This window comes from Carassius auratus, chromosome 4, assembly GCF_003368295.1.
Source record: "Carassius auratus strain Wakin chromosome 4, ASM336829v1, whole genome shotgun sequence".
NCBI classification, from domain to species: domain Eukaryota; kingdom Metazoa; phylum Chordata; class Actinopteri; order Cypriniformes; family Cyprinidae; genus Carassius; species Carassius auratus.
The window spans coordinates 8,737,697-8,754,643 of NC_039246.1; the positions used below are offsets into that span (position 1 = coordinate 8,737,697).

General features: G+C 39.3%; 1 protein-coding gene across 2 annotated transcripts in view; it reads left to right on the forward strand.

Moving 5' to 3' along the window:
• The first annotated feature begins 3,811 nt into the window (after positions 1-3,811).
• Positions 3,812-16,947, forward strand: part of LOC113058079 (potassium voltage-gated channel subfamily D member 2-like) — a 111,136-nt gene continuing 98,000 nt past the window's right edge. The window contains exons 1-2 of one of the 2 annotated variants that reach the window (XM_026225768.1): positions 3,812-4,325; positions 4,611-5,799. In XM_026225768.1, the coding sequence (XP_026081553.1) occupies positions 4,688-5,799 (1,112 nt within the window). In that variant the 5' untranslated portion in view covers positions 3,812-4,325; positions 4,611-4,687. The remainder of the gene's footprint in view (positions 4,326-4,610; positions 5,800-16,947) is intronic. The other variant, XM_026225776.1, reaches the window with a different exon arrangement.

The following is a 16,947-nucleotide window of genomic DNA, read 5'->3' on the forward strand; positions in this document are numbered from 1 at the left end:
GCCCTCGGTCCAGTCCACGCCGGGTGATGAACGACCGGTGTGGCTGCTCACTCTGAGAAGCATTGTCAGGTATGAAAAATGACATTATTACAGTAATACCGTTACCATGGATCCTGTCAGAGGGGTTGAAAAACCCCAGTGGCGTTCATGATATTGTGTCACTCACACCTTGGTTTGTGTTTGCAAGAAGCTTGATGGCAAAACCAGACAGAAGCCAGAGTTGTTGTTTTTTCTTCTCTCTCTTCTTTAGTAAGGATGATTTTCCTCAGGAATGTTTCATTTTCTCTTTCTCTCTCTCTCTCTCTCTCTCTCTGTTTCTCTTTCTGGATTTTAGTTGTGTTAAAAATGGTTATCAGGGATTGGTTTCACTTTGATTGTGAATGAGTGACTTGTGGGAGTTTTAGTACATATTTAATCTACTTTTATATGTGAGGGGTGTATATATTGCTCCTATACGTTTTATATGTATGAGTAATGGCCAAGGTAGTGAAGAAAGTGCTATTGTTCAGCATTATAAAGAGTACTGCAGAGATTATGAGTGCTTCAGATCACTCGCCTTCACCACACATATACAGTAGGTAGTACATGAATGAAAAAAAAAAATAGTTGAAGTGTGTCTTCTGGGCAAAAATACCAGTCCATAATCCATAATAATGCTAAATGGTACTTGATCTGGGCATATTTCACTCCTGATACAGACAAAATTACTTTTTCAAAGACGAAAGCAACTTTACTGATAGAGGACTCATGTTTTAGCTGGAAACAATGGTTTGAAGTAAAAGAAAATGTGGTGAATTAGTTTCTTACAAACACACAACTTTTTGCTTCACAAGATATTCATTGATGCATGCACTGTAGTCTTATTGTGGATTATTAATATATATATATATTTTTAAGAACATTTTAGCAGCTGATTGGACTCTTATTTTTACAGCATCCATTCTCTGCAAATTAATCAGTGCTAAATTTCTTAAATAATAATTTACTCACCCTGTTATTCTGTAGCTGTACTTTCTTACGTGTAAAAAAAAAAAAAAAAAAAAAAAAAAGAAACAGACATTTAATATATATATTGTGTTTAACATCAGAGAATCAGATAAGTCTTTATTTGTCTTGGAAAATGAAGAAACATATTCAGTCAGTTGTCCAAATGGTCATAATTTGTTCTTTTTATACACCTGCCTTTAGACCCAAATCAAGACTTTCAATCATTATTTTTGATTTACTGCGATTTCTTCCTGAAGGCTGAACATGACCAGCAAAATAATGTTTGGCCTGAGAGAGAAGTTGAACATAATAAATGGTGAAATGCTTCATGTCAGCCCTGCAGAATTTCAAATACACTGATCAGTCAGTCAGTTAAAGTCATATCCAACTCCCATGCATGCTGAAACAGCCCTTTTGATATCCTCCTAGTCCAGTCTCCAATGATGAGGATCATTTCTAATGAACGTGTCTCTGTCCAGCGAAAAGAGTTTGAATATAGATGTTCCTTTTCATTTTCTATTAATTTAAAGGTGTCTATTCAGCTGAGGTCTGGCACTTAAACCGGGCGATGCAGAGCTCAAATTCCATCGCAGACTGAGAGTGTTATCCTGGTGGTGAAGTTAGAAGTTCTAAATTTCGACTGAGGTGTGAGTTTTATCATGCTAAGGTGATGAACTGTAGGGGTGCACAGTCTCTAGAGCAGCGTGCAAATATGCACATCAGCGCTGTCAGGTTTAGCTCACTTGACTGAAATAGACATGACTGGTAACCATGGTGACATCGGCGCCTGTCATATTTTGGCGCCATTTCTCTAACAGCCCAAGGCAGGAAAATGCTCTGAACAAAAGTCACTAAATTGACTACGATGTTGCTGAACACTTCTATTATGGTTCATTCTGTTTCAAACATAGTGCTTGGTCACGGTACAAATGCCCAAATGAGGGAATCCTGTTAGCTTTAGAAATGAATTAAGTTTAGCATGGCGTGGTTTTGTGTGAAGGCAGTATGGGTTGTCTGTGACATTCCTAAAGTAGATTTGCTTTTCCTAAAGGAAATATAACTTTGATTTTGCTGCCTTGCAAGCTTTTCTTTGTAATTGAAATGCTGCTTCACAGCCATTGTGATGGTGAGCGAAAAGGTTGCTTGTCAGCCTCAGAAGGTTGTACAATTTTTATTATGCATTATTTATTTTATATAAGAATTGCATGTGTTTCAACCCTATTAATGTGTGTGTGTGTGTGTGTGTATACAGAGAGAGAGAGAGAGAGAGAGAGAGAGAGAGAAAACATTTTTAGTGTAATGATTAAATGAATACACTCATTTTTTGTTTTGTTTGTTTAATTATGTATTTCTTTTGTTATAAAATACGCTATTTATAACATCTAAATGATCTTAAATTTATTTTACCCCCATGATATTTCAAAAGTTCACAGCATTCTTTTCAAATAGATATAAAAAGAAAGAAGACCAATCTCAAATCAAGTTGCAAATATTAAAATTATTTTGAAAGAGTGTATTTTCACAGTTTAATTTTCAAACCAATCCTAATTTATAGTAGGCTACGAACGAAATACAAAAGTTTGGATAGAATGTACTTTTGAGCTGAATTGCAGAAAATCATATAGAAGGTGGAGAATATCAATACAATTCTGCATTTTAGGTAAAGTAATAAAGGGGACGAGAGAGAAAAACACATGTCAAACGTAATGGAAATTGGCTATATGCACCTGAATCGCGTTGCCAATTATCAACAGTGCAACTGTGGCTGGTCGCTGTCCGTGGTGCTGAAGAGAAAAACAAAATTGAGATCAAAACTCTCTACTAAAATTGAATCTGTGATACGTCTATGTGACTAATTTGGAAGGCAATAGAGAAGAGGGAGGCCCTGCGCCAGGAAATTCATCACGGAGACGCGCACACAAACACGCATGGCGCTCTGAGCTGCCACAGATGTTTTGGTTCACTCGTTTAAATCATTTTTTGGCGATTTTGTCGCTTTTGTCAGAAGCCGCGTCGGCTGGATATTATCTTAAAAAATATATAGTCCTGGAGTTCAGAAATTTGAAGTTTATATCAACAAGTAAAATTAATTCAATCTTTTTGATTATTATTTCTTATCTGAGCGATTACATCTGTTTTAAGTATGTATATTTGGAAACATTTGCATGTCAAATCGATGTTGGTGTTGATTAACCACATGCCGTTATATTTATTACAGGCGAAACAATTCCTGACAGAATTGACAATGCTGTGTGTGTGTGTGTGTGTGTGTGTGTGTGTGTAACTGACATAAAGAATTGCCAAGTGCAGCATTTCTCCTTTTCAGCCATCCTTATTTGTCATTGACCCATCTATAGAGAGTTTCAGCAGAAATAATCGCATTTGGAGTTTGCTTATTGTGCTTGTCATAGCAAGAGACCTTCACATGACTCGAATGCGTTCGTTCTTACAGGTCTGATCTCTCTTCACCTCTGAAAACTGTCTCCATCTAGCGGCTTCCACCCCTGCACATCTATCAGTGCTGAATGTGTGAATCGATAACCTGAGACGTGAAAATACCAGCAAAGCTTTTCTCTTAGTCTCTCAGCTCAGCGTTCAGCACTTCACTGAATTCCAGCCAAACTTTGATTAATAATAATTCACATAATGCCACTGCATAACTTTTCACAGTGCGCAATATAGGACGTTCATTTAATTTAGCTACAACAGGACAATATACCGAAAATAAACACTTTACCGTAACACTTCCTAAGATACATTATGCACCATTCACACAGGCTGTGTTACATTCATATGTGTTAACCGATGCCTGTAGCACGTGACACGCCTCCAATGCGCCGTGAGCAGAAACAACTTGGGCTCCACCGCAGACTCACAGTTCTTCGTCGGTAGCGGATGAAGCAACTTCCAGCGAATCATTTGTTGCAAGTTCACTTTTTGCTTGGGTCGCATTCAGACCTTGCGAAACAGATCTAGGGTCAATTGGATTACAGTTAAAAGAAGCAGATAGGAAAGTGCCATTTTCTGCTTTTGAAGCATCGAACGCGCTCTCGCCAGGGTGGTCTTGTCTTCGTATGACACGACCACTGTGGCAGGTTTCTTCAGGAGGGTCAGTGTCAAACACAGAAGTCGTGGACTATAAAAACGATGCCATTTGACAACGTGAATCATCTACTTGACTTCTAAACTTGTTGCATTTGCTCCAGAAAACCTCCGAGTGCGCGTTTCGGATACCTATTTGTGCGTAACGGCGGAAGAGCTATTCAAATTGGACTATTACTGATGATCTTTGTGTAAAAACCTACATTTTTTTTGCATCAAAATCCATTTATGAGGAGGTAAGTTGTTTCTCTTGCACTTAAGCAATATATTGCACTGTAAAAAAATAGATGCGCTGCATCTTTAGCCATTTGTGTTTGACCGAAAAGCCTTTTTTTTACGCATGCATATTACATAGCCTACACCACAATTTCTACGGTCACTGTAATTCCTCCTTGCCATTCGAATGCTTTGATCTTGATAAATAACATGACTCACTGTGCAGTGTTCTTCTGCACGTGAGCATTGATTGAAGCATTCATTGAAGTTCGAACATCCAGTGATTGCGCTTTGTGTCTCTCCAGATGTTCTATCTGCGCGCGGCGGATTTGTGAGCGCAAAACCTGCTTCAGTCGCACCGGGTCGCGCACATTGGGTCAGCATGGCAGCCGGAGTCGCCGCGTGGCTACCGTTCGCGCGCGCCGCGGCCATAGGATGGATGCCCGTGGCGAGCGCCCCGATGCCGCCGCCTCCACGGGAGAAGAGGCGAGGTCAGGACGGTTTGATCATCTTGAACGTTAGCGGCACTAGGTTTCAAACTTGGCGGAATACTTTGGAGAGGTACCCCGACACCTTACTGGGAAGCACAGAGCGCGATTTCTTTTTCCACGAGGAGACCAACGAGTACTTTTTCGACCGCGACCCGGACATTTTTAGGCACATTCTCAACTTCTACAGAACCGGGAAGCTGCACTACCCTCGCCACGAGTGCATCTCCGCCTATGACGAGGAGCTGGCCTTCTTCGGCATCATTCCTGAGATAATAGGGGACTGCTGTTATGAGGAGTACAAAGATCGCAGGAGGGAAAACGCGGAGAGGATTCAAGACGATGAGGAGAACGAAAACAGCAAAGATATGGTGCTCCCGGAAATGTCGTTCCGCGAGACCATGTGGCGCGCGTTTGAGAACCCGCACACCAGCACCATGGCGCTGGTGTTTTATTACGTCACGGGCTTTTTCATCGCCGTCTCCGTTATGGCCAACGTGGTGGAGACGGTCCCGTGCGGCAGCGGGCCAAACCGGGCGAAGGAGGTCTCGTGCGGAGAGCGCTACGCCCTCGCATTCTTCTGTTTGGATACGGCCTGCGTCATGATCTTCACCGTCGAGTACCTGCTGCGTCTGATCGCCGCGCCCAGCAGGTACAAGTTCGTCAAAAGCGTCATGAGCATCATTGACGTGGTGGCCATCATGCCTTACTACATCGGCCTGGTCATGACGGACAACGAGGACGTGAGCGGGGCCTTCGTTACCCTTAGGGTCTTCAGGGTCTTTCGGATTTTCAAATTTTCGCGGCACTCCGCGGGACTGCGCATACTGGGGTACACGCTCAAGAGCTGCGCGTCAGAGCTGGGCTTCCTGCTCTTCTCTCTCACCATGGCCATCATCATCTTCGCCACCGTCATGTTCTACGCAGAGAAGGGCTCCTCCGCCAGCAAGTTCACCAGCATTCCGGCGGCGTTCTGGTACACCATCGTCACCATGACAACGCTGGGGTGAGTCCATGTTGTTGTGCTGCGCAAACTTACTGAATGAGCTTGCGCGTATGATCTGCTGTCAGGACTGCTTCAAAGCAGCCCTTTTACTCCAACGCGTCCTGAAAAGTTGAGAGCTTGCGGAGATGGAATACATCAAGGGCAGGGGGAGATCAATAAAAGTGATATAAATCAAAGAAATAGACTCCCCCTCTCTCTCCTCTCTCACATTTCTCTCCCTTTCTCTGTCTGGCTATCCATGACTGTCTCATTGCTTGAAAAGACAAAACCTATCAAAGCTATTTAATATTGAAACTTTATTTTTCTGCAATATTTGGTTCAAATGCACTCACATCCTTGTATGTAATAAAAACTCAAATAAAAAATATTTTTATAATAATAAAAACAAAACAAAAAACGAAACAAAACTTGGAACGTATATTTTATATATTCTGTGTTGCTGTTTTTGAAAATGTTATAATATAAAAATATATATTATAGTTTATTTTATTAATAAAATATTTATAATAATTAAAGAAATTTTCAACAAAATGTGTTTCACTTGGCTATACTGAGTATAATGTTTAAAGCATTGCCTGTGTATTTCATACATAATTTGGCTGACTGTATGACTGTCAGTAACAATGCTTTTAAATTTTTATCTGAGAATTTGAGGATTATGATTTCAGAGCTATTTCTTTCTTATACCTCTGAATTTTAATCACAGAAGTGTGCTTGTGTAATTTGCACCTCACCAGAGTCAGACTGAGCACAGACTATTCCTTCCTATCTCAAAGCACCTTTGGCACAATGTTGTAATTTTCACACAGTCAGTGAACACACAGAGAGACAAGGCTGATTCATGTGACGTTAAGAACTGAAGGCGATTACAATAATGCATTCCCTATTGATGTGTTATTCATTCATTAATCCCATCACTCGACACCTCAGCATGTCTTCTCCAAACCTCCCACCTGCACAGAGCGGGCACTCTCCATGGTTCTGAATCTGCCTGCCTCATGTTGCAGTCACCCCATGGCCGCACTCTGCATTGCTGGCGGGACGAAATGGTCCTGCGTCACACTCAAGGGGATTAATCAAGCCCCATGCTCCAGTACACATCCCGCTCTTTGATCGGCACGCCTTTGAAGTGCATTACTCTGAGTGTGTCATAACTTGCTCTGTGAGTGTCAATCTGACGCCTGCGCCTGGCTGATATGAAGCACATTTCAGTAGTAAATGTGTTTGGGAGACATTTGGTTTTGGAGTTTTGAGTTTCAAATAGTTTTTTTTTTATGCTGTAGTTCAACAATGTGTGGCTCACACCATCTGCCTGATTCTTTTTATATGTGACTTCAAGTCTGAATATGGTCTTTAACCTACTGAATGTGCCTAATGTTGTCTTTGACACAAGAAATGTCATGAAGATGCCATGAACCTTTAATAAGAAAATTAGGTTGTCAGAGCTGTGGCACAACGCAGTGCATGTTCTTGTGATATATAAAGAGTTTTGGCTCACACAGTTCCAATCATCCCCATTCCCCTTCTGCTTTCTTGTCAGGTTTGCATTGTCCTATAAAGAAAATATGAGGTTTGGAGACAGCAGGAGCGAAAGAGGAAATTTTATTTTTTTGCTGTGTGAGTGAGAGAAAGAGAGTTTTGTTTGAGAGCATATCATCACATCTTATTGTGTGCAATTTGTGTCCTGCCGATTCTTGCCTGTCAAATCGGATGACATCAATGAGAAAATTAAATTACGGGCAAACGCTCAACACCGGCTTGATGTTGGGAGTGCTGTGTGTGTGTCTGTATGTTAGGGAGAGATGATGACTTGTCGGAGCCAGCTGGTTATGAGCTATGTCTTCCAAACAGACCCACAGCTGCAGGGCTTCAGTGATGCAGCCCATATACTCATCTCCTCTCTCTGCAGGCAGGCATGCTGTTCTTCATTTCAGATTTTATTGCATTGCCTCAGTGAGCCCATCAAGAGGAGCATGTGGGGGGCAGTCGCTACAGCAGTGATCTGACCTGGTAAAGTCAAGTTCACCCTGTGATAAGCAAAAGCCAAAACTTGGGATGTGAAATCGGGCTGTGTCTTGAGACCATTTCATGTTTGGTTGGCTACATTTTGATCTAAAAAAAGTTTCACATTGTGGATGTCACACAGTTTAACTTTAAGAGACAGTTGGGTTAGGGGGAACCTCGCCTGTTAGGTTTGAGATCTCATTGTCCTTTACTTGTCAAGTTCATCCATTACCCCCTTGTCATGTCTGAAATCTCATTCCTTTCCTCTTTCTCCTTAAACACACTTGAGTGAGTGGCTAGTCCAGGCATCGCTAAACGACTTTGCCTGCTCTGATTGAACAAGAGTCTGGCTCTCTAAATGTATGCATCACTTTTTAATGCCTCATTTCCCAGACTGAATGACAGGAATGGATCTGTGGCTCAGAGAGCAATGGGAGGAATTTACACAAGGTGGCTGTTTTAGATTACTTGAACCTGGTTTTTGGTTTGGATTACTAGTAGTGAAGCCCTTGTGATGTTCCAACACCAAAGAGCAATTGAAGTTTGAGAACATTTTGCCTATCAGCAAGGTTTTGCGGAGATAAAAGCTAGCATTAAAGTGAGAGAAAGTTATGGTTGCTGGATTATACTTAAACCTCAGGCGCCTTCAATCTGTCTGCATGAGAATGATAGAGAATTGTAATTATCCGTAAAGATATCCTCTATCATGCAGAACTGTGTAAGATACCTGAATGCTTCAACCAGTTTTAGCCCTAATAGTTATGGGTATATGCACCAGGGAGTGCTGCTCATCTCTGTCTCTTTTTGATCCGGATGAAGTGGCTTCTTTTATCTCTTGCTCTGCTTAAAGGATACATATATCTTTTCTGCCTGGTGGTGTAAGATATGCCGGTTATCTCCCAATTGGCATAATATCATGATGCTGAAAACAAAATTGGATGTTCTTTTAAACATGCCTCAGAAGTTCCAGAGCGATTTATTCCACAATATGTCACAATGTTTCCCCAAGAATTTTAACTAAAGTACAGTACTGACCATGCCATATCTTTAGACCAGGGTTGTTCAGTTCTGGAGGACCACTTCCCTGCAGAGTTTAGCTCTGATACACCTGCCTGAAAGTTTTTAGTGTCCCTAAATACTTTGATTTGTCTGGTTCATGAGTGTTTAATTGTCGCTGCAAGTAAACACTGCTGGAATCCGGCCCTATAAAACCCTGAACAAATCCATCCATTCACTCCCATTTGCTTGTAATCTGGCATCAACGTTCAGCCCTCACAGAGTCCTGCTCTTCCCAAATGGGAATGTGTGGAGCGTAGAGGTAGGAGGCAAGGGATGGGATGTGACTTTGGTTCACAACACGATTCTCCTCTTTAATGGACTCATTGTAGGATTTTGCCCAGCTCAATTAAATCAGCAGCATTTTAATTGGCTTATGCACTGTCAAATGGGATCTATTAAGTGAGCAGCTGTCAGAGCTGAAGACATGCAGATATGAGCAGGAGGGAGAGAGAAAAAGGTAAAGGGGGTAAATACATCAGCTTTAAAGCTCTTGGGTACAATGAGAATGTCTTGTAAATGAAATGCCCCCATGATCCTCTACTATACCCATCATTCTTTTCACTGAAATGCACTTCTCTCAGTTCATTCTCCAATCCTTTTTCATCCTTTCACACTGCTTCACCTTCTCCTGCGGGTTATGAAGGCACATAAAGAGTCCTACCGAGAGGTTGTAAAGAGATTGATGGAGTTAAATAGACAGTCTATTAAACTCTCAGAAGTCACCCTGCATCAGGGTCAGTTAAGGCCAGAGGTTTCAACGCCCACTTGCTACGTATCCCCTGCCTGGGATATGCCACACAGGACAGGGATTTGCTGGATTAATCTTCGATATTCATTGTGGTCACCATGGGTTAAGCAATAGGCTTAATTTCTTCTAAGAGAAAAGATCAGAAGTCCATAGTGCATGCCCGAAGAGGCTTTAGTGTGTTTTTTTAACAGTGCAATCAGGGCAAAACGTTGTTTTGTGCCAACAGGGTTGTAGTAAGGTCAGGGCTTGGTACAACATGTGAAAGGGACTCATTATTGTGTCTGAAAGAGCATTGCGGTGTGGGGTTACCCTCATTAGAGCACCTTTACCAGGCATTGCAAAGCAAGAGCACTGTCCCGGAGAAATGCACTGATGCAGGTTTATTATTGATGATCCCGGGCCACTCAAGTGTGTCCACATAAGACACAACTGCCCCTATGCTGGGCTGATTAAAGGGACTGTTCACCATAAAATTCTGTCATCATTTACACAAATCTGTAAAACCCCATGACTTTGAACAACCCCACTGAACCCCCTGACGCTGCACTGTATGGACAATTTGAAGACATTTCTCAAATGTCATATGGGTTTTTGAAGAAAATAAGTTCTATTTTAGGGTTAACGTTACCGGTAACACTTTAGAATAAGGTTCCATTAGTTAATGTTAGTTAATGTATTAATTAACATGAACAAACAATGAATAATACATTTATTATTGTATTTATTCATCTTCGTTAATATTAGTTAATGAAAATACAGTTATTCATTGTTAGTTCATGGTAATTCACAGTGCATTAACTAATGTTAACAAGCACAAATTTTGATTTAAAAAATGCATTAGTAAATGTTGAAATTAACATGAACTAAGACTTATAAATGCTGTAGAAGGATTGTTCTTGCTTAGATCATGTTAACGAAAGTAGTTAACTAACATTAACTAATGGAACCTTATTCTAAAGTGTTACCACGTTACCTTTTATCCCTTTAGGCAGGACTTGCTGTCTGAGATTGTGCATTTGTGCCACAGAAAAACCTCCTCTATTTTGTGGGCCCACAGTTTTACACATAGGTCTGGTCTGGTTTATGATTGCCACATTCCACCAAGGTAATAAGTATTTCACTTAATGGGTGTAGAGAAGAAAAAAAGAAGAGTGTTTTGAGCAAGATTCTTTTTCCACAGATGTACATGACATGTTTCATAGCCCAAATAGGAGCATGAGAGAAAAGCTGTATTTGAAAGATTTACACAGTGGCACTGCCACAGGGAAATAAAGAGCCTAGAATGAAGTAATTAAAGGCTCTTTGTCATGTGGAATAACCCCTGTGGTGTTGCTGTAGAGGCGCTAACTCTATTCATCCATCCATTTCATACTCGCGCTATTACTCCACACTGAGAGGCTAATTGGACTAGCGTCTCTCTTCCTAACTCTCATCCTATGTATTGCTTTTTTCCTACCAATCCTTTTTCTTCCTCACCCCTTCTTTTATTACACTTTTTTAGTCACTTCCTCTCTCTGTCTTTATTCTGGATCAATTTGCCTTCTCTGTGATGGTTCAAACACCATAAAAAATGTGTTGAAAGTGGAGCATGCAGTTCTCAGACGGCTGCCTTTAATCAGTTGAATGAAACGGACAGAGGGCTTTCTTCCTCCTCCTTTTCCAATTAAGTATGTGTTTTTTCATTTGGGTTTTTTAATTACTTGGCCTGTCTAGGAAAAAAAAACAGTGGTAGCTGTAATGATGCTGGCATTGGGAGTTTTAAGCACTTTAAATCTCTCATGCACACAAATCTTGGCACACATCAACACAGTGAAAATCAAAACACACCATTGTTCAGTGGCTGCTAGAAACTACGGAAATTGTGAGAGTGAGTGAAATTTAAATCTTGAAAAGCATCGTCTTTTTCCACATGATGATTAATCTGTTGATTGAAATGCTTGAATAAGGTCTACATTTAGACAAATTCACATCAAAGATAAAGGGGATTAGTGATCACTATAACTTTTATTGTCCATTCCTGACTCCAAGGGTTTTTTGTATTTATTTATTTAATTTTTTTGCTAAGATGCTTTACCCTACTTTGTATTTTGAACTCCTGATTAAGGCTCTTTGCAACCCATAAAGGGTTAAAAATGATCTGTTCTTTCAGAAACAAAGTTAGGGTTAGGGTTAGGCTTTTAACCTTGTTTGAGATTGTTCATATTTTACACTGTAAACCTTTGGGACCACAATTTAAGTTTAAAATAGTACTCACTCTGCTTAATCTCTTGCTTTTGCTTAATCAAAGCACAAATTGGATAAAGAATACATCTGGCTATATAAAATAACAACTTTTGATCAAAAGCTCACTTTCAGGTCACTGTTCTGTCCTAGGCAATATACACACTTTAGCAGAATACACACAGCCTTGATTCCCCACATTTGCTAGATCAACATCATTTTATTAATCTGTCAATCAGAAGTACAAACACAGAAATTCTTCCCTTTTCCACAGCTCATCTCCTCTAATTCCACGCTCATTCCGTCTGTTATCTTTTTCAGGTCATGACTGATTTGACTTGTGTGCAATTAAGATTGTGGACTCTTGCTATTTCCAATTATTTTTGCCCATTGTGTTTCCTGTGCAAAGCTCTGGTCTGCGCTGGACTAATTGAATTAATGCATTCATCTGCGTAGTGTTTGCTTTTTCTCGATTCGATCTCACCCACACGCATTCTCTTGTATTTCTACACCAAATATCTGAGTAACTCTTTTAAATAAAATAATAAAAGAATTCACAAAGACACCCTGGTAAGTCTTGGATGAATGTGATGATTCGAACCTCTGTATTGAAGGACAATGAGTTGTCTGTGTTTTAGATGAAGATAATAATGAACTGATTCAAAAGGGAGCTGGAGTGTTTTGCTAAAGCTTGCTAATACCATACAAGAGGCTCATAAATAGCAGAAACAGAGTGAAGTAGGGAAGTGAATACAAATGTGGCCTTTCATATGGAGATCTCCTGTGGTAGATGGACGTGTCTTCATTACAGAGCCTCTGAATGGTGTTTAAAGACAGAAGGAGATATGGCCATCAGTCTGGAGTTGGCTTTTTGTCAGTGTGCATTGATTAAGCCTCACTAGGTACAGGAGAGATGATCTGCTAACATTGATCTGAACGCAGACTTTAACAGCTCGCAACATGCTCGTAGCATGCAGAAAGACACAAGAAAGACAAACTGAAAATCAATGAGCCTGCAGTATCCACACCTGTGTGTGTGTTTCGGAGTTCATTCCCTTTACACTGTTTATTGTGACCCATTTTCATAAAATCTTCTCATGCAATCCAACAAATTTAATAACTTTGTAGGATGAGATGATATATTGTAAATTATTAGATGTTAGAGGTGCTGTCTAATACTAAAAATGTTGTGCAGGGATGTTGAAGAAGGTTGCACAATAATAATTCAAGTAATTTTTTATCAATATTTTCACTGTTCCTACAGTAAAATACATTATATATATATATATATATATATATATATATATATATATATATATATATATATATATATATATATATATATATATATTTTTACAATGCATTCTTATATTTTCCAGTTGATAGAGGTATAATACAGTGTGTCAAAAGTTTGGAATAATTTAGATATATGTGTGTGTGTGTGTTTGAAAGGAATCTGTTACGGCTACCAAGGCTGCATTTATTTGATCGAAAATACAGTATGAAAAAGTATTACTGTGATTATTATTACAACTGAAAATAAATATTTTCCATTTAAATATGCTTTAAAAATGAATTTATTCCTGTGATGGAATTTCCCTTTTTAGTACTGTAAAGCTGCTTTTTAAAAAGTGCTATATAAATAATGGTGACTTGCCTTGACATTCAATGTAAATGTTTTTAACTCATTCTTGCTGATGCTTTTAAGACATATATTTTTACAAGTGATTTTTGTGTCAAAACCTCTCCAGTACAAAAAAGTGCAGTAAGAGCTATTAATTTAATGTTGAGTTTGAGATTCAGTCATAGAGATACTTGCCTTAAATGTTTAGGTTTTAAATGTTAATCTTTCATGCAAACTTGCAGCCTATTATTAACTTGTGCCATTTAAAAACATGCATTGTCTTAATTGACCTATGAATGCTGACTTGATCTTTTCTTGAATGTACAGCTGGATCAGGCTGAGAGTTGCTTGCCAGTTTGGAGTTTGTGTTTTTCGTTTATTGTGTTTTGTCATCAGGCAGTTATATTCTTCCACTATGCAGATGCCGTAGAGTCCATTCTGAACAGATCACTTGCATTTGATTTTTCCTGTCAGTGTGAATCTGAAGCAGGCCGGCAGGGAGGCCGTTTGTTGGTCTTTGCGATTTGGACTCAAATGGAGTGAATCGGTGGGAGGATGCCATGTAACTGCTTCAAGTCAGGCAGAACACTAGGGAACACACTGATTTTATGGTTGGGATACAAACACTTGAATAGGCCATTACACAGCTTATGACACACCTGTCTCCCTTTTCCTTACCGTCGCCTTATTTTCCCCATTTATCTTCTGTTGTTCATTTTCTTTGCTTTAAGGCACAATCAATATTTCAGCTCAAATTGGAGCACTCTCAGATTGAAAAGTCAGCAGTGCTAATGCATAAATCCCAAACATTTCCCAATTTAGACTTTCTTGTCTGCCTTGAAGCAATGTTCTGGGTCCAATTTGAGAATCTGCCATGTTAGAATCTATAAAAACTGCGTTTACATTAATGCCAGGCAAGTCTAATCAGGAATTCCTACAGTTTAGATATTTGTATATTTATTCTTTCATTACAAGTGTGTTATTTGAGCTTTAAAGTTTCTAAATTGTTCTTTTAGCTTGTCATTGCATATGTCATGGAAAGGTTGCCAGGTTGGCTGGTTTTACATGATCTTGACAGGAATAAAGTGTCATGTTTAAATCTTGTTTTTGTACTCTTAAAATAGTGTGTATTATAGCTTTTTACCTGTGCAGCCCCATAGACGTCCACTGTAAGTACATTAATGCAAAGTGATTTTGTTGGTTTTTACAAAATTAGGGTTTGTTTTCAGTGGCGATACTTAACTAATAAACTGCAATTATTTACTTGTATTGAACCTGCATCATTCCTATTGAATAACCATAAAAAAACATACTCAAAGAAGAACATTTTATATCTTTCCCTGTAGATAATCTTATAAATAGGAAAGCGCACACAGGAATACTTCTCAGGTGACTGGGTTCAGAGAAACGTAAGCTCTATTGGTAAACTAACAAGTCTCATTACATTACAGCTCAGTGTCCTGTACTTTAAACACACCCTTCATCCTTTTTGTAGTATAGATTAATGCCAAAGAAAGTATCATTTTAAGATATGTTCTGCTTAAAGAAAGTGCAATTATTTGATACATAGTTCCTCCCGATTTGAGATTGACCTTTCTGATAAATCACATGCTGCCTTAGAATGATGCATCGGAACAGCCAATGAAAGATGTGAATTATTCAACCAAAGTGTGTCTCTAGAAATTCAGTTAGTGAAGCATTTGATACGTCAGGTGTTATTTAAATTATTGTAAAAGTGCGAAGGCTTCAGATTGCTTTTTGGAATTGCTTATTTAAGTCCAATCTAGCAGGCTGTGTTATTTATTTAGCACCGGTACAATCTGTTGGACACTGTCGCCTAAAAATCAAGCTAAAATGTAATCCCGTTTTTGTGTATATTGAGAAATTAGTGAGTGAGTAGATGTTTGTAGCAGCCGTGGATATCTAGGTCATTGAATGTGACGCTCCCATCAACTGTTTCGGGTGTCTTGTACTGTAGTGTCGTCCTTCAGTGTAGGTAAGCCGGTGAAGATGGACAGGTGATGTCAATGTGGACAGAATGACTGTAATAAGAGAGCGATGGAGAGATAGGGAGGAGGGTGGTGTTAAGAGTGTTACATATCACTGTGACACATCATTGGAAACACAGAATCTATTAACCATCGACTGTCCTCTCTCTGCTTCTGTCGTTCCCCCGACACGCCGTAATCACTCCGCTTACATGCCAAATATACACACCTGCACTTACAGGAAATGTGCAGAAATGAACTGCCAGTCAAAAAGAGAGAGTGCGTGGTTGGACTGGTGGCAAAGGTGGTCAAACTGCATTGAAACTTTGAATTATAGGATGCATTTCAATTGGGCAACTCTTTCTAAATATGTGAAGACAGGTCGTGCTCTTTAATCCGAGATGGCGAGCGTACATGGGAAGTGTGGACTGCCGTCACGGCCTCATGTTTTAAACATCGCTGCCATTCTCGTCACCGTCTGACATTCAGCAAACTCTTCGTCTGTCTGGCCTTGATAGTGTCTCCCGCCAGGACGATTGCTCCTGTAAGCTAATTATCACACACACACATGCACAAGAATAAATCAGCAAACTTTTCGAGTGCCATTCACTAGAGTGCTGTAATTAAACAGTGCATGTGCGTCTATGTAGTAAACATCAGCATACTCCACTGTGTAATTAGAAAGTTTGATGCTATCACCGTGAAAATCTCTGTTTTGGTTTTTATACTTCATTCCCAGATGCATCAGTCTTGATAATAAACGACATGCTGGATTAGGAAGCAATGTGTGCGCGCATCGCTTGAATTGAATCTGTTTTTTATTTGCTGGCTAATGCATTATGCTCTCTTGCTGCTTTCAGCACTCACAGTGTAGGGAACTAAATAGTAATAGTTCAATAGAGAGAGAGAGAGAGAGTCAATGGCGTGATCTGAGGGAACAGTACTTGTCTTTGATGCTCTTACTGGGAGCTCATCCAACCATTGGGGAAAAGCAGTCATATCTGTCTATTTCATATTTGACCTAACAATCTATATTTTATCATTGTGTTCTCATTAACAGTGCTTAACCCATTAAAGATGTTGGGCTCCCTGGGACAAAGCAACAATTATAACTGTATATATTTGTTTGTTTTTCATTTAAAGAGTATAATCCTTAAGGTTTTAGTACATTTTTTAAAAATAAGAGTGTGTATTTATTTAATAATAATAATACTCTTTAATATTAATATTATTATTATTAGATTTGATTTAAATAATAATAATAATAATAATAATAATAATAATAATAAATTAGAAATTGATATAAATATGCAATATCCAATGAGCAAGAGTGTTTCCAAATCAGCCTGATCTTGACTGTGTGACACTGCTTTTGTACAACAATTCATTAAGTTACTACTGAGTTACTTTTAGATTACATTTTACACAAAACATTACCAGTTACTTTGTTTTTGCTCAGTTATTGAAAACTCTTCCAAATAAAGCCACAGCAGAACTGTCTCCAA